The sequence below is a fragment of the Prunus avium genome, chromosome 6 (genome assembly GCF_965620075.1).
Source record: "Prunus avium chromosome 6, drPruAviu1.hap1.1, whole genome shotgun sequence".
NCBI classification, from domain to species: domain Eukaryota; kingdom Viridiplantae; phylum Streptophyta; class Magnoliopsida; order Rosales; family Rosaceae; genus Prunus; species Prunus avium.
Genome location: NC_142289.1, coordinates 36,879,008 through 36,902,295, shown reverse-complemented (window position 1 = coordinate 36,902,295; position 23,288 = coordinate 36,879,008). Strand labels below are relative to the sequence as shown.

The window sequence follows — 23,288 nt, the reverse complement described above, 5'->3', positions numbered from 1 at the left end:
GTAAATACTCCAAACCACTACATTAGTTGGTCCTTTGCAATTACAAAAAGATAAAATAAAATAAAAAAAACATTAGTGAAAAGTGAGACCAGGAATAATGGATGCGAAGAAAAGTCGAGAACATATATCCATAGAATGAATAAATAAATAAAAATATTTCAAAGATTCTTTTGTATCTCATTCTATTTATTTAACTAAATAAAACCGGTCCATTACTAAATCTAAGATTGTATGATATTGTTCACAATATAATCACCTAAGTTCAAAACATTACAACATTAATCCTTAAAAATGCCCTTAAATATACCGTATAGGATCGGATGTGACAGTTATGAAGAAGGCTATGAAAGTCACTTACTTCCATCATATGATCCACCAATAACAATCACCAGACTACGTTGAGCATGTAGTTCCTCCTTTACATGTATGAGGATCTCTGCATAATCTGCTATAGCTTGGGCTGAGTTGAAGTATCCAAGAGTGCTTGCATTTTTAAATGCTTCCTCCATTGATCCGAACGGGATTGATTCCCCATAGTATCGGTGCTGCAACAAAATGTAAACTACTTATACCTTTCTTCTTCTTCTTCTTCTTTTTCTTTTCTGTATCAAATAAGAAAACTTCACTTCAAGACCAGAAAATTGTGTTAAGAACCAAAATTCATATTCGTACCTCTATATATACCAGGAGAGCTTTAAACTGAAGGGCATTATCTGTGAGAAAGCCAAGCCAAGTTAAATCATCACCTAATGGTTGTTCTGCACCCAGGTAAGCAAATATTGGTGCACTAATATTGGAGCCACCCCGATACTTCAAATTGATCACATAGGGTACATTGTATTATTTGGAATTAAAAGAATAATGGTCAAGGACTCAAATTGTGTCCACATAACTCTATGCCTCTCAAAAGCCCAATTGAAGCCAAGTACATAAGAAGGGTCAGCCCATTTAAAACATGAAGAAGATCAGAAACTTGAAAGAACAACCCAAATTAATTCAGGTGCCCAGGCCAACTGTGTAATGTGTACAAATTTGAGTAGAGAGTCAGATGCCATGGAAAACTTAACAAATTGGCTCTTAGGCCCCGTTTGGTTCATGGGAAAGGAGACTTGGGGATGGGAAATCAATTACTTTCCCATATTTGGTAAGTCCAGGCTTGGGAAATCGTTGCATGGCTCATAGGAAAGTAAGGGGGAAAGTGAAGCCATCCTCCTAACTTAGGTTTTGTTTTCCCTCTTTATGTGAAAGTTTGGGAAAATGAGCCAATATTAAATAAATATTTTTCATGACCATTTTGTCCCCATTAACAATTTAGAATTACAATATAGGGTAAATTACTCAAATGGTCCTCAAACTTCTACTTGATTTACATTTTGGTCCCTAAATTAAATTATTCGTTCAAATGGTCCATTAACTATATACTAATCGCTCCATTGGTCCTACCGTTACATTCTGTCAATGTTACTGTTAAACATGAGGTCAAATTGGTCATTTCGTGCGTTAAAAATAAATACATATTGAAAAATGAAATAAAAACTCTCCCTCCCCCTCTCTTTCTCTTTCTCTTTCTCTCTCTCTCTCTCCATTCCACCATGCCACCACCCTCAAGCTCCAACCCCCAAACCCATCCCACAACCACTCTCCACCCAAACCCATCCAACAACCACCCTTCACCCTAGGCCTTATGAACCCAGAACCCCAGCTCCTCCCCACCCTCCACCTGAGCCAGCAACTACAGAAAAAGAAAAGAAAAAAATCTTCCACAGACCCCCTCCCAACGAACCCAGAACCCCAACTCAACAACCACCCAGACCCTCTCCCTCTCCCCCTTGATTTCCCTTTGTTGTTGAGAGACAACCACCCACCACCCTCCTCCCCACCTCATCACCCGCCAACCCCACCTCCCAAAATCACAGCCATTGTCAATTTCTCACCCTCCAAGCGCACTCTCCTCTCCTCCCACCTCACCTCCTCATCTCCCAAACCATCCAAACTACCCAAACTCTTTCCCCACACCCACAACCCTATACCCATCGCACTCAACCCCTGCCTCCACTAAAAGTTCCTCCAGGAGCTTTTAGAACCATCATCCGACGTTCCAGAACCTTCTCCTTCTTGCAACCCACCTGCTAAGTTCACGCCTTTGGAGCATCAAGTGGTGGACCTCAAGAAGAGGTACCCAGATGTCCTTTTGATGGTGGAAGTTGGTTACAAGTACCGGTTCTTCGGCTAAGACGCCGAAATTGCTGCTAGGGTTTTGGGGATTTATGCCCATATGGAGAGGTCTGTGGGGAATGGGGGAGAAGAAATCAAAGGTAGGGGGTTTGGGTCTCATGATTTTTTTTTTCTCTTTTTCTTCAATTCTTTTTCTAATTTTGTATTTATTTTAACCCTATTTTATTTGTTAATTATGAAAAGTTGTATTTACCCTAAAATTTGGTTAAATCTAACAGAAAATTAGACGGTGGGACCAATGGAGCGATTAATATATAATTAATGGACCATTTGAACGAATAATTTAATTGATGGACTAAAATGTAAATCGAGTACAAGTTTGAGGACCATTTGAGTAATTTACCTTTACAATATATCATTAAATCCATTCTTTTTTTATTTGATTTAATATGGGTATAATTGAAAATTTATACAAACTTTGTTTTCCATTCCTACTCGAAACAAACATGGAAAAGGAAATAAAGTGATATCTCTCGGTTACTTTCCCAGTATTACCAAACATGGGAAATGAATCTTCCATTTCCCATCCCTTTGGAAATAATATGAGCATGAGAAATGATTTCCCCTCAAATTCATTCCGTGAACCAAACGGGACCTTAAGAAAAAACTAGTCGAGTTCATCGTATTATAATGACTGTACTTGTGTGTGTGTGTGTGTGTGTGTGTGGATGGTGCTCACAACTCGTACACCACCTTTGGTAACACCTTCCAAGTGATGATATAAATGAGATGATGGGCTCTAGTGTATGGCCAATACGTGACTTCCAAGTTTGGCACATGCAGTTATAACAGTTTCAAATTGGCGTGTTCGGGTTGTGTCATTTTGGGGTCGAGTACGAATTAATCCTAATTCGACACAAATTGTCAATTGCAAAGTCATCTAAAAAATTAAGAGTACCAATAACTAGCACTTTGTCTATTAATATTTTTCTTTATAACGTTGAAACAAGTTACAAATCCGAATGGTAATTCACACTGATAAAGAAAAAAGTTCAGAGTTCTATACGGAAATTTTGGATAAATTTTATCGAGTAACTAGGGTTTTGTTTGGTCAGATGACAACCTAAAAAAATTGGTGGAGAAGGGTGGGTTGTGCGTTGGTTGGTCCATATGCACTGGTTTGGTGACTTATCCTAGTGTGCCAATCAATCGCATAACCATGTATGTAGCAGCCATTTTGCCTCGTCAGTGTTTGTCGACAGACACAGCCAGTCTTCTTCCACTACCCTTTTTTTTTATTCTTATTTTTTTCTTATACCTAAGTTTCAAAATTGAATCATTTCCAATAAATATATTACAAAATTAGTATAATGCGCTACACTGTTGCCACCTGTCCCTGCGACAATCTGCCTCACAACAACTACCAACCATTCAAACTTTGAAATGCAAGTTGATAGATAGGTCGCCATGACCCAATTGTCTTTCTCAGCAGTGTTATCTTGCAAGGAATGTCTCTCTCAGTTGATGACTCTTGTTTGATCATCTGCATATGATCCAACGGTCAGAAGACAAAGAACCAAGATTGTGATATTATTTCTGACCTCTTAATTAGGGCATTTCACAGTGACGACTTGACTTAATGATGAGCTCAAGACAAAAAGGTCATTAGAAACATAAACTATCCAACTTTCATAGAATTCTGCGGTCGCATGGATGCGAAATCATAGTTTACCAACCATTATATTTAAAATCATTTATGGGTTTACCTAACCATTATCCATAGTGCTTTATTAATTCTAAGCAAAATCTAGTAATTGTTTGCTCACAATCTAATTGGATAAAAAAAATAATACAATTATTCCATCTTTCATATATTAGTACGTATAGGGTATAGGGCTTAGTACATATACCTCATTCTAGAATATCGACTTACCCATACTTACCATCACTGCCCATTTATCGAAAACCTTCAGAGGTTATTTGTTACACAAGCTTGGCTTAGTCATAAGTAACACAACATATATATAAGTGATATTCTACGTTATTTTAAAGTAATTCTTCAACCCATTTATAAGTGATATTGAGAATCTGCAGTATATTGAGGGCTTGATTTTTTTTTCAATGGCAATGTAAAAGTAAGAATTAAAACTTCTTCGACCCATTCAAAAGTGATCAGTTGGCAATAACATTCACTCTAAATCAATGAGTAAAATTGAATACATTAAAACCACCGTATAAAAAATCACATATACCATTTAGGACTTTTGGCCTATTTTTATTCTCAACAAATAATTTTATATAATCGCAATTCTCACCCCCTCCCCCCCCCCCCCCCAAATAAATGAAACTAATCCAATCATTAATTTTTCCTATTTGAGGAGTGAATCATCAAGTCTATAAAAGCAATTATGTCTTATGAGAGGCCTATCTTCCCAAATGAGTGACGTACGACAATTGGCATTTGGATTTAACCAAGAAACTAAAAATAAATAAATAAAATACACAAGTGGGCCACTGTTTATTGACTACGATTCATGATCGTCTGCCCATGCCCCATTACTTTAGAGGAAAATTTAAAATAAGAAAGAAGGATGAATCAACTAATGAGTCATTAATTACTAATTATAGGTTACTTGCAATGTTGGATGCTTGTAAGGATTCTGGTTGATATGTCCCACGCAGAGATACCTTTCTTGTCGATTTAAATTGCATGCCCTCCTCCAATCAAAGAATTTTCCATTGCCAATTATCTAAGAGAAGGAAACAAACGAACCCCAAGATTCCACCCACTTCTCAATCCATGCCCCCACCACACTTCTCTCTCTCTCTCTCTCTCTCTCTCTTTCCTCAAGAAATTATCTATTCTTTACTTTAATTTATATATATATTATGCAAATCATGTTTAAAGAAGTTAATTAAGTAGATATGATTGCATGCATATGGTCCAAAATGGCTTAATGAATGATGGTGTGTGATAGCATCCATTTAAAGCTTACACATTAATGCCTTTGAATTTGCTATGACTTGTAAGCTATTACTTTGCATGTCATTTTCCTTTCCCCTTTTTCTCTTTTTGATATGATACTACAAATATATATATCTCATTGTGACTCATGGGTTTAACTTCAAAGTCATCACAAAGCTATCGACCAAACAAAAATCTAAAAACTTCGACGTCACCACAAAGCTAAACATCCTAAAAATGGATCTCCAAAATCTTACATAATAAAACTACCAAAACATTACTATTCATAATCCAAGACACATGGATGACTCCTACTTGTAAATCACCATAGACTAGTCCATATTGGTTAGGAAGTGCTTTTTAATTACCACCTCCATTTAGGAGCCGAAGTTTACAAGATATTAGGTCATGCAATCTGATATCACAAATTTTTTTTTTTTTTTCCTTTCTGCTATTGAAGAACTTAAGATTTAGTCATAATAAGTGAGATTTCATTTCTTTATTACGTACTAACTAGTAATCTGTGGACACGTGATGAGTACGTAGAAGGAGATGTTGAATTGGTTAAATTCTGTGTTATATGTGATAGAAGGATACTTTCACTTTATACATTTTTTTCACAATAATTTATCTCTGTTCATTGAAATCATTTTGAAGTTTTATATATATGCACTTATCTTTTCATTATTTCTTAGTTGACAAAAACATATTCTCTTAATAATTGTATAGATACGGGTCCAAAATAAATAAACAAATAAAAGTAAAAAAGGGTTCATTTCCATGAAATCTACTCTTTATTTAATCAAACAATTTGATGATTACACATCAATATAAATAAGCTAAGATATTACTAAAAAGAATAGATACTTTGCTTCAAAGCCACCATAAACCAAGGACAAGGCTTTCCCATTCCAAGCATACTCCCCATGCCATGACCAATTTATGGGGAAGCAAACCAAAATACATCTCAATAAATAAAAACCCCACACGCCCGTCATCCTCTCTCCTGAGGTAGTTTGTACTCCCAAACCCAAATACCTCTCTAAGGCCCCATCCCCCCCTCTCCCTCTCTCTGTGCCAAAACAACCTTCACTATCAATGGCGTAAAGAAACAACAAAAGCAAAGCTTGCGTGCCCGAAACCATTGAAACAATCGCAACCCAAATGAGTTTTAAATACAAAAATTAAAACCCATATCGAAAAACTTTATCTTTTCTTGAAAATTTTGAAACTGCTTTAGTAGAAGCAGTCCACAGAGGGAAAACAGAGAGAAACAGAGTGAAACAGAGAGAGAACAGAGCATAACGGTGTCGTTTAGGTGTTGCATATGCTAATGAGAAGCGAGCATTGTGGGATTTGTCAACCTGGGAAAGCCGGGAGAGTCTCTGTTGGAGGGTATTTTCGACTGCATCCATGAAATCACGACGGCCTTGGCTTTCTCTGCTGATAGGATGAGCGATTCAGCTTACAGAGTCGAAACAACGTCGCGTCTCGCCCAATGGAGAATCGACAACTTGGCTTCCTGCACCTACCGCAAATCGGATCCTTTCAAGATTGGCAAGTGGAATTGGTCAGTCAAAACCCAACTCAAATTTTTCACTTTTTACCAAAATTCTTGCTTTGTTGAAATTAATGATCATCAAGATTGAAATCCATGCATGATCAATGTTAACCTAAGATCAGCCATTAACATTTCAATCATTTATATTAACTATAGAAATAAATTTAACCCATTGCATATGTTACAAGTCTGATTGGTAGCTGGGAAAATTTGCCCTGTGTTTGCGTTATATTTTTTTATGGGTTGGAGTGAATTTTAACCTTTTTTTTGTTTTACTTTTTGTTTGGGGTTTGAAATGAAGGCACTTATCTCTAGAGAAGAACAGGGTGTTGTATGTTAAATTGTATCCAGAGATATCGAATTTAACCAGAGATAATCCACCGATTGCTTCTTTTATTATTCGAGTGGTCTGTTCTGTGGGTGATCGCAAGACCTTAACTCATCCAGGTAACCCTCAAGTTATGTCATGCTTTTCTAATTGGGACCCTTAATTTTGGTTAACCTTTTGATGCTTTTAGGGAAAGATGATCATGATTTGAATTGATGAAGTCGAATTCTTTGATCTGTTTTCTTAATGATGCTGCTTTTCTTTTCTTTTCTTTAGCAGAGCTCATTTACTGCTTTATTTTTGTTTCGTATTCATGTAGAAATTACAAACAAAAAGCTCAAGAGCAATGAGGATTTTGTTTGGGCAATTGAGGTTCCCTTAACTGGAAAATTCATCATTGACGTTGAATTCCTTGATTTGAAGACTGCGTCCGGAGACGTAAGCATCTTACTTGGGTTGCTGTTGTAAGAACTGCTAATATTAATTTAAATATATAGTATGATATTGAAGAGCCAACATAATCACATTGTTCTGTTGAGACAGAGGTTAGGTTGAGCAAAAGTAATAATAAACAAGAGTGCTGATTTCACCATTCCTAATTTAACAATGATAATTTTCCATTACATTTATAGGGTGGAGAACCTTGCTCCATCTGGGCTGAAGGATTGACGCAAAAGCGATCCAATGCAACAGCTCTTGCGTCCCTTGGTCGAATGTTAACAGAAGGCATCCACACCGACATCATGATTAACGTGTCTGATGGAAGCATTGGAGCTCATCGGGCAATTCTTGCTGCAAGATCACCTGTTTTCCGGAGCATGTTTTCGCATGACCTCAAAGAGAAGGAACTGTCCACCATAAACATCTCTGATATGTCAATTGATGCTTGTCAGGCTTTTCTTAATTACATTTATGGGAACATCGGACATGAAGAATTCCTGAACAACAGGCTTGCCCTTCTCCATGCTGCTGATAAGTATGACATCTCTGACCTGAAAGATGCATGCCATGAGAGTCTTTTGGAAGATATTGATTCAAAGAATGTACTTGAGAGGCTCCAAAATGCATCTCTATATCAATTGCCGCGACTGAAAACCAGCTGCATGCGGTATCTTGTGAAGTTTGGTAAGATATATGACATCCGAGATGATTTCAATGCCTTTTTGCTAAGTGCAGACAGGGACTTGATAGCAGAAATCTTCCATGAAGTTCTTAATGCCTGGAAAGGGTTCTGAAGCCTACAAAAACAAAAGACTGAAATCATGAGCGCTGTTACATCTGTCCTATCTTGAATTGTCCATGAATATGTGGATTGCTAGTAAAATTAGTGTCCAGGATTTATGGTCATGTTGATTCTTTAGTCCAGATCGAATTTATCTATGTCGTCCTGTACATATATATATTGGTTCTCATGTCATGACATAGAAGCTGCCATTCGTGTTACAGAAACACATATTCTTGAATTCAAAAGTGAAATTTGAATGATTTTATATTTTGGTTTCGGATTTGAATGATCATTTTATTTTATCAATGGAATAGTTACATCTTGAAGTCTGAAGAACAGGCCAAATCCTTGACATGCATGGCACACGCATGAGAAACAAAAGCATCTGAATTATCTTCAAGAACATGTTTCGTAATCATTTTACGGCCAGGGTAATGGATTTAAAGAAAATTCAAAACATATAGCAACTAAAGCACAACTAACAAGTTATGAAGACAAAATAGTATAGGAATTCTCTTTGTTACTCGAGAATCTTGAACTCGGCATGAGCAAAACAACGACAATGGCAAGTTTCAGAGCAAGAGCAATTAATCTGTAACTTCTTATAGCAAGGGCAAGTAGCTCACCTTGGAGAGAAACTCTGAGGGAGGGGTTCCTTCTTGTTTCTAACACTGATGTAATTGTGAGCTTTTCTTCTTTAACTGTAATGTTGAGAGACAAGTCCTGATGAAGTGTACACTTCCAAGGAAAGCTTGAAATAACGCTACCAAATCATAAGTGATAAGAACTTCTGGGGGAGCATCTGTTAGAATATATGCATTTACACAGAGAGAGAGAGAGAGAGAGAGAGAGAGAGAGAGAGAGAGAGAGAAGAGGAGTGGTTAGAAAGCATATGGAGAGAATATTATTTGAATCGTTCTTTTATTTTTGTTTCTCCCCTTGGGGTCCACAAGAAACATGGGCTTTGTTTCTCCCTTTGTCTAAAACTGTATGGACTATTTGATCCATACATGAGAATGCTGAGCACATTTGTATCTCTATTTGGACAACCTAGTTGCAGGATTGCCTCGGCTCTAAAGGCAAGGTTGGCCCAACTACAAAAATGAAAGAGAGATTTGCAGTTCAGATTTCTATTTTTATTTTTCACTTTTATTTATATATTTTTTATACGAGAGAGACGTGATACATTTGCATTTTGCAAATCTTTTTACAAGCAAATTTTATAATTTACTAGTCAAAGCAAATCAACAGTGATTTGCTTCGGAAAAAAAAAAGGTACTAAATTTGAATCAATTTCCCACTAAAGAAGACTAATTTATGCTAATTACTTATTCCCTGTACTAAATTTCTTGCCAAATTCAATCAGAATCCCGAAATTAATATACAGGCCACCATGATATTTGACTGATGGACGACATAATTTTTGCAAAAACATAAAGGCTATTTTTCTCTATCAAATAGTCTTATTGCCCTTTTTTGAGGCCACTGTTTTCCCCACCAATTTTCAGAAATCTCATTCTCAATCATATATCCAAATAAAAAACTGTTTCCATGATTTTTAAAAATTATATAATTTCCACACAAAAAATGCCAATTCCCTTAGAAGGTGACTTTCAAATCCCACAACTTTCCGTTATTAATGCAAAGAGAGAAGCAAATTTTCCTTCCAAAAACAGGCAAAAGCAGAGTTTTAAAAACAGGGGAAAGCAGAGCCCTCTTTACGAACTTCTTCAGAAAACATTCAAAGCAAAGCAATGGGGAGTTCAATTCACCCTCCTTTTCTTCTATCTGTTCTTCTCTTCTCTCTGTTTCAGATACCAGTCCATGCTGCCAAAAATGTATGCCTGCATTGCTTTTCTTCACTTCATTCATGCTATTCAGTTTTCTCAGTTTCCTTTTTTTCATTCTAATGAATTCTAGTGATGGCCTTGGAATTATTCTTTGTTTCAGTCTTACATAGTGTACTTAGGAGCACAGCCTCATGTCCTGGACCCTTCGTCGGTCGATCTCGATAGCATAACAAATTCTCATTACAATTTATTGGGATCAGTATTGGGAAGGTATGGCGTTAGATATAAGTTCTGACCAGGCTTTGATTTTTTTTTCTTCTTTTTTCTTTTTTTCATGTCTAATGTGGTTGAATTTGTTATTTGCTGCACTTTCTTCAATAGCAATGAAAGGGCCCAAGAAGCAATATTTTACTCCTACAACAGAAATATCAATGGCTTTGCTGCAATTTTGGATGATGAAGAGGCTGCTCAGATTGCAAGTAAGAATTCAAATCTTAGACCTTCTAAAGAAATGTATCAATTACAATGTTTTGGAAATCAATTTTACAACTTCTTTTTTATTTACAGTTTCCTCTGTTTTCCTCTGTTTCTCACAATGGCTATGCATATGCAATTGCAGAGGACCCAAATGTTCTTTCTGTTTTCCCAAACAGCGGAAGAAAACTGCATACAACTCGTTCATGGGATTTTCTTGGATTGGAAGAAAACGGAGAAGTTCGTCCCGGTTCAATTTGGAAGAAGGCACAGTTTGGTGCAAATACCATTATCGGAAACCTTGATACTGGTAATTTAATTTGATTTAATTTGTTGGTTGGTTCAAAATTTATGCAACATTGAACTCTTTGGAGTGTAAGATCGGTCACATTGTTTGCTTTTCTTGATAGATGCCTTGCCCATTAAATCTTGCGTGAGTTTTTGAAACTTGATTTCATGTCCACGTTTTTAGCACAACTGATTTCTTCGAATTAAATCCAGAAGTTGACAATGATATAGTGCTGCTGAGTTTTATGTAATTATGGTACTTTGACCTGACCCTATTAGGTCAGCGTAATTCATATCAGATGGAAACTTTCTGAAGTGATATATCATGGTTTATACGAAACAAACCCTAATTGTGAAATGCTGCCAACCCAATATGGCATTTTGCATACTGATTTTGACCAACCCACTTTCATATTTCAAACAGTTTTGCAAGTTGATGTCAAGCTTTGTTTTACTCGACTGCAAGAAAATCTTAAATCTTAGAAATTAACCGCTGTAAGAAATGCAGATCAGTCTAGATAACTGACTGTGACAACTTTGTAATACATCTGTGTTTCAAATTGTGGGTATTTTCTTCTTTCTTTTTTTTCTATTAAAATACCATATATATTATTTCCCTTTCTGGTTTAGTTTTGCTTTTGCTTCCATTATTTGTAGCATATTATTTGTGTGTGCCATACTGTTCTTGTGTCAATCATGTGTGTTTTGACGTTTTCTTTTGTTTGCCTTGTTTTCTTTATTGGGTGTGTGGTAGGTGTTTGGCCGGAATCAAAGAGCTTTAGCGATGAAGGGATTGGACCAATCCCATCCAAGTGGCGTGGAATCTGTCAGCTTGACACCAAAAATGGTTCTCACTGCAATAGGTTCATTTCTTTTCTCCACTTCTTGCTGTCTTTCTTAAGCACTTCAATTTGCAAAACACATTACATGTTTGAAGAGTTTAATTGTCCCTCATTTGAGTGATCAAGACTTATTTATGGGTACAAACATAACTTAAGATGCTAGGTGAAGATATCCAATAGGTATATCTAACTTTAGTAGACGAATTATGGACTCTAAATTACATTTATGGACAGAAATCATCCACTTGCTCGTGAGGACTGCCTTTAACATTTCTCTTATTTTACGCCTACCCAACTATTTTGGAATTGGTTTTCATCACCATGTGAGTTTATGGTTTATGGGATGTGACTGTATCCCATGGGTAATTGACTTTTGAAAGTACACTAGCACGCACTGGGACCTATTGGGCTACATCTATGATCCAACACCCTAACTTTGATATAAAGTTCGAAAAGAAAGGGGGTCCCTGTTATAAAGTTCCCAAAAGCTGTGTCTCCCACCAATTTTTTCTGGTATGTCATACTTTTGCAATTTATCACCTATCAGTTCAGCTCTATTTTATTTTTATTTTTTTTGAATTATGTGATGGAAAGAATATGCTTTGAGAGTCATCAAAGTAAAAAGTTTGGATCAAAAGAAAAATGGTTTCCTGTATTTTATCCACATTGAAAGAGGCTTTTTTTGTTTGGTCCTTATCATGCTTGGAGTTGACTGAAATGCCTCCAATTTAAATCTCAGAAAGTAAACTTGGGTCATTGTTTATGTTGCACATTTTCATCACATGCAGACGTAAGACCAACTATGGTAGCAATGTCTGTGTTGTACTAATCTAATCTACAAAAAGTTATTATTTACTACTAATATTATATTCATTACATGCTGCCTCACTTTCATGCATATTTTTCTTAGCACGCAAGTTGTGATTGCTGCATTGATAGTTTGTTTAATTCAGTTCACATGGCTGTGTTTTTCGGTTGAAGAAATCTTTGCTTGTCAGCTTAATACAAGTTTAATTAGCTGATAATCACTTGTGCAGGAAGCTGATCGGAGCAAGGTACTTTAGCAAAGGCTATCTTGCATATGCCTCCACAGTAAACTCCTCTGCAGCTAAGCCCATCCAGCCCAACGCACGCGACTTTGGTGGCCATGGCTCTCACACCCTGTCAACAGCTGCTGGTAATTTCGTCCCGAGAGCAAGTATCTTCGGCAATGGCAATGGCACTGCGAAGGGTGGATCGCCGAAAGCTCGTGTGGCTGCGTACAAGGTATGTTGGCCGCCAATCAATGGCAACGAGTGCTTTGATGCAGACATCATGGCAGCCTTTGATGCTGCAATCAGTGACGGTGTTGATGTGCTTTCGGTGTCTCTGGGTGGTCAAGCTGCAGAGTTCTTTAGTGATGGGATCGCAATAGGGTCCTTCCATGCTGTCAAGAAGGGGATTTCTGTGGTCAGCTCAGCTGGCAATTCAGGCCCTACCCCCGGGACAGTGTCGAATGTGTCACCGTGGTTGCTCACAGTTGGAGCTAGCACAATTGATCGTGAGTTCTCCAGTTATGTTGCTCTCGGCAACAAGAAGCATCTCAAGGCACTTTAACCCCTCAACCGCCATTTGTTCATTGTTGTTATGAGTAATGCTAGACGGATTGCATTAATTGACGATATGATATATAGTCGTTGATGTGCTAATCAACAGTTATATTTCCCAAAATAATCCTAGTTTTTTTTTTTTTTGCATTGTTTTTACTAGGGAGCAAGTCTTTCCTCTGGAGCTTTGCCATCTAAGAAGTTCTACCCATTGATAAGTGCAGTAGATGCTAAAGCAGCTAATGCTTCCGGTTCAGATGCGTGAGTACCACCAGTTATTTTCATGATATGTTCTTCATGATTTACAATGCTTGACCGTTTCTTGTTGAACTTTGTTCAGCCAGCTCTGCAAAGCCGGAAGCCTGGAAAAAAAGAAGGTGGAGGGGAAAATTTTGGTCTGCGTTCGAGGGGAAAATGCAAGAGCTGACAAGGGTCAGCAAGCTGTTCTTGCAGGCGCTGTTGGAATGATTTTGGTTAATGATAAGCTAAGTGGGAATGAATTAATTGCTGATCCTCACTTGCTTCCCACTTCACATGTCAATTATTCTGATGGGAAAGCTGTTTTTGCCTACATCAAGTCTACCAAGTACATGTTTACATCTTTCACTTTTTGTTTGTGAACTTCAAAAGTTCCTGATTAATTATCTGGCTCCTCATTCGGTGAAATTTTGCATGCATCAGGACCCCTGTGGCTTACTTAACTCGTGTGAAGACGGAAGTAGGAACAAAACCAGCACCATTTATGGCTTCATTCTCTTCTAGGGGACCTAACACCATTGAGCAGTCAATCCTTAAGGTATTCTTTGAAACTGTTTTCTAACTTGTGTGTATAGTGTTAGTTTAGATTATTTCAACTAATTTGTTCTTGTTTGTAAATCAGCCTGATATCACAGCACCAGGGGTGAGTATAATTGCTGCTTATACTGGAGCAGAAGGGCCAACTAATCAGAAGTTTGATAAGCGCCGTGTATCTTTCAATACAGAATCTGGAACTTCGATGTCATGCCCTCATGTATCTGGAATTGTCGGTCTTCTGAAAACTCTTCACCCATCTTGGAGCCCTGCAGCTATTAAATCTGCAATCATGACCACAGGTACAAGCTTTTTTTAGTGACACCATAACTAGTCAAACTTGTTTTGGAATCTTACATTTTCCTTTTTTCGCTTCGATTGCAGCAAGAAAACGAGATAACAACAAGGAGGCAATGCAGGATTCATCCAAAGCCAGAGCAACACCATTTGCTTATGGAGCAGGACATGTTCAACCAAACCGTGCTATGGACCCTGGACTTGTTTATGACTTAACTACTGATGATTACTTGAACTTCTTATGCGCTCGTGGCTATAACACAACACTGCTCAAAGTATTTTCCAACGAGCGCCACACATGTCCCAAGGCATACAGTCTTGCAGATTTTAACTATCCTTCAATTACAGTTCCTGATCTCCATGACAAACCAGTGACTGTAACTAGAAGAGTTAAGAATGTTGGTTCTCCAGGCACATACGTAGTACATATTAAGGAACCGGCAGGAGTTTCTGTGTCGGTTAAGCCTAGTAGCTTGCAATTCAAGACCATTGGTGAAGAGAAGAAATTCAAGGTTGTTCTGAAGCCTAAGGTTCAGGGTACTCAAGACTATGTGTTTGGAGAGTTGAATTGGTCTGATGGAAAGCGCAATGTCAGGAGCCCTATTGTTGTCATGCGCTACTAGAAATGACAAAGTAGGTCAATTCATTTTCATCATTGTCTAGAGCCCTTCAAATATGTGGAAATGATTAGGTAGAGATCACATTAGTCAGATGTATTTTATGTCTTTTCTGTATTTTGGCATAAATGATTTATTTTTTCTAAAACATCAGTGGAAAATAAAATGGTCAATAAAGGAATTGATGATGAAGGATCAAATGGAAGTTTTTATTTGGTTACCATGTGAAAAAATGTAGTGTTAATTTAATATTTTTTTTCTTGACTTGAGCTCGTTGTGTGTCACACCTTGCTACCCAAACAGGCATAAAATAGGACAAAGACTTGGACCCATGTGTCCAAACAAGGATCTTTTGGTTTACTTAAAAAATATTGAAGCAGCTCTCGTACGGAGTCACCACTTTGGCCAACACTTTACCCCTTACGGGCCGACCCGGTGTGAGTGGGGATTAGTCTGGGTTGTGGTTAAGGCTTAAAGGTGCCACCCATAGTTGGGGCCCATCTAGGACCACCTCATGGTTCAGACCAAAAAAAAAAAAAAAAAAATTGAAGCACAATGGCCAGAAGAAAAAACAGAAATCTCAAAGTTAAAGCAGTCCACCATCAAATTAAACATCTCTCTTATACATATACATATACATATCAGCATTTTTTGTTTATGGAATCTACTTTTTCAAGCTATCAGTGCCATAAATTTATATAGTTATGTCAACAATTTGTCATACAGAGAAATAAACTTGAACCAGCTTTGTAGCCAACATTTTTGTACAAAGATTAATCAAAGCAATGGTGCTTTCAACTCTTCCTTCCTTGCTTCTACCAGTTCTTTTGTTCTTTCTGTTGCAGACACCTACCCTATCCATAAAAAAGGCAAGCATGTTTTTCTTTTAATCTTTTTGCTGTAGCTAAACAAGTTTTCTTGAACATGATGATCATATTTCTAAAGTGTACTTGAGTTCTTCCAATGACCTTAAGATTTCTTTGGTACTGCAGTCATTCATAGTGTACTTAGGAGCACATTCACATGGCCCCGACCCCTCATCCGTGGATCTCGATTCTGTGAGAAAATTTCATTATGATTTTCTGGGGTCTTTCTTGAGAAGGTATAGAATTTAACACAAGGCAAAGTAAACTTCTGGTCCTTTCCATATAAATTGATGTTCCAAACTATTTTATTTGCATTGAATTCCACTTACAGCAATAAGAGTGCCAAAGATGTGATCTTCTACTCCTACACTAGACATATTAATGGTTTTGCTGCAATTCTTGAAGAGGAAGAAGCTGCAGATATTGCAGGTATGTGGTAATAATTTTTTTCTTCTAATGTCAGTTTTCATATATACAAGCTACAACCTAGTTTGTGGTATTAAGCTGCAGGAAAATATTTATAAAGTTGCTTTGTATTTTTGAGGATGCAGAGCATCCAAATGTGATATCGGTTTTCTTAAACAAGGGAAGCAAACTGGAAACAACTAGATCATGGAATTTTCTTGGATTGGAGAGAAATGGACTAATTCCTTCACACTCCATTTGGATGAAGGCAAGGTTGGGAGAAGATACAATAATTGCAAACATAGATACTGGTAAACTTCTATATGTTTTTCGAGTTTATTAGACCACAAGTAATTACTTATTTTCTTCAAGAACTATGAAACTTGTAAACTGCTGTCAGTGTCGCATTGTTTCTGGAACTTCGTTTCGTGTTTGCTTGTTTCGGTCACACAACTCATTTCTTTGAATGAAACCCACCAAGCTGATAGCTTTTAGATTATCCTGCTAAGACTTGTAACTTGAGAACTTGATCAAATTTGGGATAGAAGATAATAATGAAGAACTTTTTGAGAAATTTTTGTTCACTCTTTGCCAAAACCTACATTGTTTTTTACATTGTTAACTGTTGCTTCTTGCAATGGGGATGTGTTAGGTGTTTGGCCAGAATCAAAAAGCTTTAGTGATGAAGGGTTGGGACCCGTCCCTTCAAAGTGGCGTGGAATTTGTCAACATGATACAAAGCGAGTTCGTTGTAACAGGTCCAGCCTCTTGAGTCTTATCTATTGACAGCCACTTTTTCTTTAATTATATTCTAAACCAATGCATTGATAAAGCTGGTAGGTAAACTTCAAATTCAAAATCTACTTCTATCAGAGTACCTTGAATCCAGTTGTGTTTCATTGCATTTCATACTTCAATTTCACTAGAGAGAAAAAGCAACATATGGTTTTAGTCTTTAGGTGAGAAGGCCAAAAAAAAAAGGTACTAAATTTTGATATTCATGAGCATATGGTGCATAAGAAACTTAGAAAACATTTTCAGAGAAAAAAGAAAAAAACCTGCTAGTGCTAGAGTTGGTACGTTGTTCTGTTCAAGCAATGACTCAGTACCAGAGGTTGATCAATCATTGGTTAGGAGGCCATAATTGAGGGGGAAAAAAGGAGAAAAATCTTAGCATTATTGGATTTTGTGGTTTTCTCACATATGATTTTTATCTTTATAACACCAGTCACCATCTACTTTCTGTTGAAGCGACTCTTTTGATCCTATTTTTCACTTTTCATTTCTTGGTGGGACATTGGCTGATAACTAGCTATCTGAACCATTCAAGCTATCTCTCTTCTTAATGATGTGCTCTTGCTAATTCTGCGTTTTATTGTTTTGCCTCCTATGGCTTTCTGTGCATATCTGCATATCAAATTTTCAAACCATGCTTTTACCAAATTTTAGAAAATTTGTGTTTGTTAATTGGACTAATGGTCATGCAAGTGTTCAACCCAAGCTTGATGAGAATCTTTCCCATATATGAAAGGGCACATTTTAATGCAGAAAGCTGATTGGGACAAGGTACTTTAACAATGGTCTTGCCATGTATGCTGGCCCTCTCAATTCCTCCTTTTCCACAGCTCGTGACTACGATGGCCATGGATCCCACACCCTTGCCACGGCTGCTGGCAACTTTGTTCCCGGAGTAAGTGTTTTTGGAAATGGCAATGGAACTGCCAAGGGTGGATCGCCTCGAGCCCGCGTTGCTGCGTATAAGGTATGCTGGCCACCATATGAAGGTGTCCAGTGCTTTGATGCAGACGTATTAGCTGCCTTTGATGCTGCAATAAGTGATGGAGTCGATATAATCTCTGTGTCTCTTGGTGGAGGAACAGAAGAATTTTTTAAGAATTCAATTTCAATAGGGGCCTTCCATGCAGTTAAGCATGGCATTGTTGTGGTTAGTGCAGCTGGCAATACAGGACCAAATCCAGGGACAGTGTTAAATCTGTCGCCTTGGTTATTAACAGTTGGTGCTGGCACGATCGATCGGGAGTTCACAAGTTATGTCTCTCTTGGAAACAAGAAGCATTTGAAGGTATCATTTTGCATACTTTCCTAGTGTCTACAAGGGACGAGCCAATACAACCAAACTAGGATGTTCAATGTTTGAATGGTTGCCAATAGCAGCATGCCTGTTTGATGTTTACTAGACATAATAAGTTGCAGTAACTAGTTTACATTTTTGCTCTGCCAGGGAGTTAGCCTTTCAGCTAAAGGCTTGCCATCGGAAAAGTTCTACCCATTGGTCAGTGCAGCAGAAGCGAAAAATGCTAATGCATCCACTGCAGAAGCGTAAGCACAATGCTTGAACCTATCAATTTCTAAAAGTTGTATGATTCTACTCTTTAGCAATGTGTAAGCTGCTTCATTTTTCACTTCAGAATAATTTGCCAGGGTGGAACCCTTGATCCTAGGAAGGTGAAAGGAAAAATCTTGGTTTGCCTTCGAGAATATAACGATAATGCAAGAACTGAGAAGAGCTGGCAGGCTGATATGGCAGGTGCTGTAGGAATGATCTTGGTTAATGATGAGCAAAGTGGAAATGATGTTGTAGCCGATCCTCATGTGCTCCTTGTTTCACATGTCAACTACACTGACGGCAAATATATCTTCGATTACATTAAATCTACCAAGTCTTTAACTCTCTCACTTGCTAATTTGCTTTTGAACTTTGTTTATATATATATATATATATTATCAAATTTGGTCTTAATTACTCACAGAGTGTGTAACTTTATTCATAACAGAACCCCTATGGCTTACTTAACTCGAGTCAAGACTGAATTGGGATCAAAGCCAGCTCCATTTGTGGCTACATTTTCATCTAGGGGGCCTAACCTCCTGGAACAGGGAATCTTAAAGGTAAACTATAACTTTCTCTGTTCTCTAGTTCAAATTAATGGGGTTTTCTTTCCCTGGTATTACCATTACAGTTTATATATTACATGAACTTTTCATTACATACTTTCAGCCTGATATCATTGCACCAGGGGTGAGCATAATTGCTGCTTATACTGAAGCAGTAGGGCCAACTTCTCAAATTTCCGATACTCGCCGGGTTCCTTTTAATGTGCAAACTGGCAGTTCAATGTCATGCCCTCATGCATCTGGAATTGCAGGGCTTCTCAGGACACTCCACCCTGATTGGAGTCCGGCAGCTATTAAATCTGCAATCATGACCACTGGTACACAACACCTAGTTTTTTTCATTGACCAGTTAAAAATGAAATGCACTTCTGCCTTTCTAGCATTACTTACTTTCCTTACACATGCAGCTACAACACAGGATGACAGCATGGAACCAATACTTGATGACTCTTCTTCTTATGTGAAGGCAACACCATTTGCTTATGGCTCAGGACACATTCAACCAAACAAAGCAATGGATCCAGGACTAATTTACAACCTAACAACGCTCGATTACTTGAACTTCTTATGCGCTCGCGGATACAACGAAACCATGATCAAATCATTCTCCAACTCAACTTACAAGTGTTCCAAGTCATTCAGCCTAGCAGACTTCAACTACCCTTCAATTGCAGTTCCTAATCTCGGGGAAGACTCAGTGACCATAAACAGAAAAGTTACAAATGTTGGTTCTCCCGGCACATACAGAGTGCATGTCAAGGAGCCATCAGAAGTAGAAGTTTTGATTAAACCTAGAAGATTGAAATTTAAGAGAATTGGTGAAGTGAAGAAGTTCAAGGTTATATTGAAGGCTAAGGTTAAGGGTAAGCCTCAAGGGTATGTATTTGGAGAGTTGATATGGTCAGATGGCAGTCACTATGTAAAGAGCCCTCTTGCAGTGAAGCACTATTAGAATTTAGCCATGTTTGCATTCAACTTTAGATTGATTGTCAGCTTAAGTTCGCGCCGATAAGCGAATAAAAAGATGAAACAAATGTTCTTAAATGGTTACTTTTCATATTTTGCTGCCATATGAATATGATCAGCTCAAAGAAACTATGTAACAAAGATCTCCATAGATCAGAAAATCAGCTGGAAATTTATATGGTTGATGAGATCTTTGGCCTCAAAACAGATCCTTATATGCGCACTCAACAAATTATACCAACCCTTACAAAGAAAAAACAAATGGAAAAACTAAAAAACCAACTACACACCATGGAAAACCTAATCACCACACCACACACAACAAAAATATATGATGGGACACTAAAGAAGAGTAAATCTATAGATGAACAGCTACCAAACATAATAAACATATCATATATAAATGTTGTAGTAGTAGAGGAGAGAAATTGAGGAGAGGGATGAATAAGAGGAAACCTAAGGCATGGGTGGATTGGGAAAGATAACATTTTTTTTCATCTACTTCTAAGTTGTAACCACTCAAAAGTAGTAATTAGTTTTATCATCTTCCCCACTTACCCATGACATAACCTTCCTAAAATTCCATCTCCCTCTCCATATTCTCTGCTTCTTCACTTGCTAACCTTATGGCCACACAACAACATTCCTTATCTATATTTATATATAGCTATGGTTGTGCACCAAATTCCTATCCATAGCCGTTGGATTAAAGATAAGTATTAGGTAGAGACAATGATCTGGCCCTTCATTTCATAGGTTTTTAATTCCAATCTCTTGGTCTTTGCTAACAGTCAATGCGTTCGCATAAAAAAGCTATAAAAAGTGAAAAAGATAAGGCCCAATCTTTCTTCTTGGAGAATACTTCATCTTTTTTCTTTTCTTTTTTTACAATTCACTTTTATGTAACAACAAATAAGGCCCAATCTTATTAAAAACAAATAAGGCCCAATCCATGGACAATCAGTCCGACCAAAAAATGAACCCAAATTACTATTTAGAAATTAATAAAAGCAAAACCCTAGCTATCCCTCTCTTCCTCTTTCGTGGCCCTCTCTCTCACATATAGACGAAGACGCAGAGGAAGAGAGAAGGAGGTCAGAATTTGCTTGCATCACTCACAGGTACTCTCTTTTTATCATAAAGGTTTAATTTTTTTCTCCAACATTTCTTAAGCTTAGTAAAATTAGACTATTCGTGACCTAAGTTTTCGTGGGTACGTTGAAAAAGCAGTTGATCTTTGTATCTTTGTTGAATTTTACAGAAATTTTTGTGTGTTTTTCATTTGGTCTCTGCCAATTTTGATGCTTGTTCTATTTCCGAGCTCGATAAAAAAAATTCAGGCACCTATGATTAAATTGGGAAAATTTTGTCACATGAAACGGAATTTAATTTTCCTTTTATTTGGAGTAAGTTTAAAGCAGGGATATTTCAGTTGATGATTGCATCTTAGGCTGTGGATATTTCAGTTGAGGTTGTAATTGTGAGAACAGCTCTGTTTCGGTTCTCTCACACAAGGCAGGGATAGTTTGTATTGCATTGTATATTTTTATTGATATAAGGCTTAATTAGAATTAGAGTAGATGTTTATTGTGAGAACAGATGTATTTTTTAGGGATTGGTAAACATTATTTCGGATTTTATGCTCCTATTTGAACAAATTTTGATTAATATATGAAGGGTCCAAACGTCACAGCAGTTAAAAATGCAGTCCAATGAAGCTCCTGTTTCCATGGAAGTTGAAGCAGTTCCATCTGAACCAAGTTCAGCAGCTGCGGCTTTGCCACCAAAGCCAATTTTTGAGCCTTTGAAGGCTCATGAGATGTCAGATGGTCGAGTCCAGTTCCGGAAAGTCTCTGTTCCACCACATCGATATTCGCCTCTCAAGAAAGTATGGATGGATATTTACACCCCAGTTTACGAACAGATGAAGATAGACATTCGTATGAATCTCAAGGGTCGCAAAGTTGAGTTAAAGACTAGAGCTGACACACCCGACGTGAGTAATCTACAGAAGTGCTCTGATTTTGTTCAGGCTTTCATGCTGGGGTTTGATGTGATAGATGCAATTGCCCTTTTGCGTATGGATGAGCTGTATGTGGAGTCTTTTGAGATCAAGGATGTTAAAACACTTCGTGGAGAGCATTTGTCTCGTGCTATAGGAAGACTGTCCGGTAAAGGTGGTAAAACAAAGTTTGCCATCGAGAATGCTACGAAGACGAGGATTGTGATTGCTGATACCAAGATTCACATACTGGGCTCTTTTGCAAATATTAAAGTTGCAAGGGATTCTCTTTGCAGCCTTATCTTAGGATCCCCTGCTGGAAAAGTGTATTCAAAATTAAGAGCAGTTACTGCCAGATTGGCAGAAAGGTTTTGATTTTAGTCTGTGATACCTTAGAGAGTGTCTTGAGCTATGCATTTGTTGTAGCCAATTATAGTTTTGAGTGTTCTGAGGATGCGTGTGGTGGCTCTGCAAATGTTCTAGGTAATTTTGTAACTTGATAAGACATGACATCTTGTAAGAATTTCCTTTTTTATGGAAACATTTGTTTGAGTTGCATTCATAATTATATTTCTGTTTCATTTTAGACTATGCTCCTGAGTGATGGGTTCATTTTGTTATCCAGTTGATACGTTATATCATCAAAGTGCGTACATTATTTATAAGAGGTCTTCAAGGTGCTTCTTCCTGTGTTGAGGCAAATACAAGGGATGATGACCTTAAGGACTTGTATCAAATAACAAAAAAAATATAGACTTTATGCTGGTTAGCTATCTATCCCTGAGCACCATTGCCCACTCCGCAGAGCAACTCTTCTAATGTTTCAAGGTTCTAGTCAGCACGCTTAGAACTGCAGCAGATGCAGCTTCTGGGTCCTTGCCACCCAAGCCAAAGTTTGAGCCTTTGAAGGCTCATGAGATGTCATATGGCTAAATTCAGTTCCGGGAAGTCTATGTTCCACCACATTGTTTCTTGCCTCTCAAGTAAGCTTAAGCATTGAATGAGAATGCTCTCAAAGATGATGATTATGATAGCTGACACCAAACAGATTGGCAGATTGGTTTTGATTTGGGTTTGTGATACCAAGAGAACTTGTTTTGATTGAGTTATATGCATTTTCTATAGAATATGTTTAGGAGTGCCTCTAGAAGGGCTAAAAGCGTTTTAGAAGTGTTTCTGGATCATAAAAGTGT

The 23,288-nt window shown here is 37.5% G+C and overlaps 4 protein-coding genes and 1 long non-coding RNA gene across 5 annotated transcripts; 4 read left to right on the top strand and 1 right to left on the bottom strand.

The window, feature by feature from the left end:
• The first annotated feature begins 6,092 nt into the window (after positions 1 to 6,092).
• Positions 6,093 to 8,519, top strand: LOC110754798 (BTB/POZ domain-containing protein At1g55760). Its single transcript, XM_021955908.2, has 4 exons — positions 6,093 to 6,710; positions 7,003 to 7,148; positions 7,349 to 7,467; positions 7,662 to 8,519. The coding sequence occupies exons 1-4, from the start codon at positions 6,592 to 6,594 to the stop codon at positions 8,262 to 8,264; spliced, it is 987 nt and encodes a 328-aa protein (XP_021811600.1). The 5' UTR covers positions 6,093 to 6,591; the 3' UTR covers positions 8,265 to 8,519.
• On the bottom strand, positions 8,206 to 9,126 carry LOC148294129 (uncharacterized). Its single transcript, XR_015836234.1, has 2 exons — positions 8,881 to 9,126; positions 8,206 to 8,267 (listed from the first exon to the last, which is right to left on the bottom strand). It is a non-coding gene; the product is annotated as an uncharacterized LOC148294129 (long non-coding RNA).
• A 787-nt stretch (positions 9,127 to 9,913) lies between these two features.
• On the top strand, positions 9,914 to 15,140 carry LOC110754812 (subtilisin-like protease SBT5.4). Its single transcript, XM_021955922.2, has 11 exons — positions 9,914 to 10,092; positions 10,205 to 10,314; positions 10,426 to 10,523; positions 10,664 to 10,828; positions 11,561 to 11,669; positions 12,686 to 13,235; positions 13,398 to 13,495; positions 13,575 to 13,820; positions 13,916 to 14,030; positions 14,115 to 14,328; positions 14,411 to 15,140. Exons 1-11 carry the CDS (start codon positions 10,009 to 10,011, stop codon positions 14,944 to 14,946), a joined length of 2,325 nt encoding a protein of 774 aa, XP_021811614.1. The 5' UTR covers positions 9,914 to 10,008; the 3' UTR covers positions 14,947 to 15,140.
• A 401-nt stretch (positions 15,141 to 15,541) lies between these two features.
• On the top strand, positions 15,542 to 20,406 carry LOC110754811 (subtilisin-like protease SBT5.4). The gene is made up of 11 exons (XM_021955920.2): positions 15,542 to 15,809; positions 15,933 to 16,042; positions 16,138 to 16,235; positions 16,358 to 16,522; positions 16,864 to 16,969; positions 17,760 to 18,294; positions 18,454 to 18,551; positions 18,641 to 18,892; positions 19,007 to 19,121; positions 19,231 to 19,444; positions 19,535 to 20,406. The coding sequence occupies exons 1-11, from the start codon at positions 15,726 to 15,728 to the stop codon at positions 20,077 to 20,079; spliced, it is 2,322 nt and encodes a 773-aa protein (XP_021811612.1). The 5' UTR covers positions 15,542 to 15,725; the 3' UTR covers positions 20,080 to 20,406.
• Positions 20,407 to 21,079: 673 nt separating this feature from the next.
• On the top strand, positions 21,080 to 22,663 carry LOC110754808 (uncharacterized). The gene is made up of 2 exons (XM_021955915.2): positions 21,080 to 21,214; positions 21,771 to 22,663. The coding sequence occupies exon 2, from the start codon at positions 21,796 to 21,798 to the stop codon at positions 22,468 to 22,470; it is 675 nt and encodes a 224-aa protein (XP_021811607.1). The 5' UTR covers positions 21,080 to 21,214; positions 21,771 to 21,795; the 3' UTR covers positions 22,471 to 22,663.
• The last annotated feature ends 625 nt before the right edge of the window (positions 22,664 to 23,288 follow it).

Excerpts from the sequence above, each read along its gene's own strand:
- LOC110754808 (XM_021955915.2), top strand. The coding sequence starts at position 21,796 with ATGCAGTCCAATGAAGCTCCTGTTTCCATGGAAGTTGAAGCAGTTCCA.
- LOC110754798 (XM_021955908.2), top strand. The coding sequence starts at position 6,592 with ATGAGCGATTCAGCTTACAGAGTCGAAACAACGTCGCGTCTCGCCCAA. Across the intron at positions 7,149-7,348 it reads CAAGACCTTAACTCATCCAG|AAATTACAAACAAAAAGCTC; the intron begins GTAACCCTCAAG and ends GTATTCATGTAG. Across the intron at positions 7,468-7,661 it reads TGAAGACTGCGTCCGGAGAC|GGTGGAGAACCTTGCTCCAT; the intron begins GTAAGCATCTTA and ends TTACATTTATAG.
- LOC110754811 (XM_021955920.2), top strand. The coding sequence starts at position 15,726 with ATGGTGCTTTCAACTCTTCCTTCCTTGCTTCTACCAGTTCTTTTGTTC. Across the intron at positions 16,523-16,863 it reads AATTGCAAACATAGATACTG|GTGTTTGGCCAGAATCAAAA; the intron begins GTAAACTTCTAT and ends GGGATGTGTTAG. Across the intron at positions 19,445-19,534 it reads ATCTGCAATCATGACCACTG|CTACAACACAGGATGACAGC; the intron begins GTACACAACACC and ends TTACACATGCAG.
- LOC110754812 (XM_021955922.2), top strand. The coding sequence starts at position 10,009 with ATGGGGAGTTCAATTCACCCTCCTTTTCTTCTATCTGTTCTTCTCTTC. Across the intron at positions 11,670-12,685 it reads AATGGTTCTCACTGCAATAG|GAAGCTGATCGGAGCAAGGT; the intron begins GTTCATTTCTTT and ends TCACTTGTGCAG. Across the intron at positions 14,031-14,114 it reads TTGAGCAGTCAATCCTTAAG|CCTGATATCACAGCACCAGG; the intron begins GTATTCTTTGAA and ends TTTGTAAATCAG.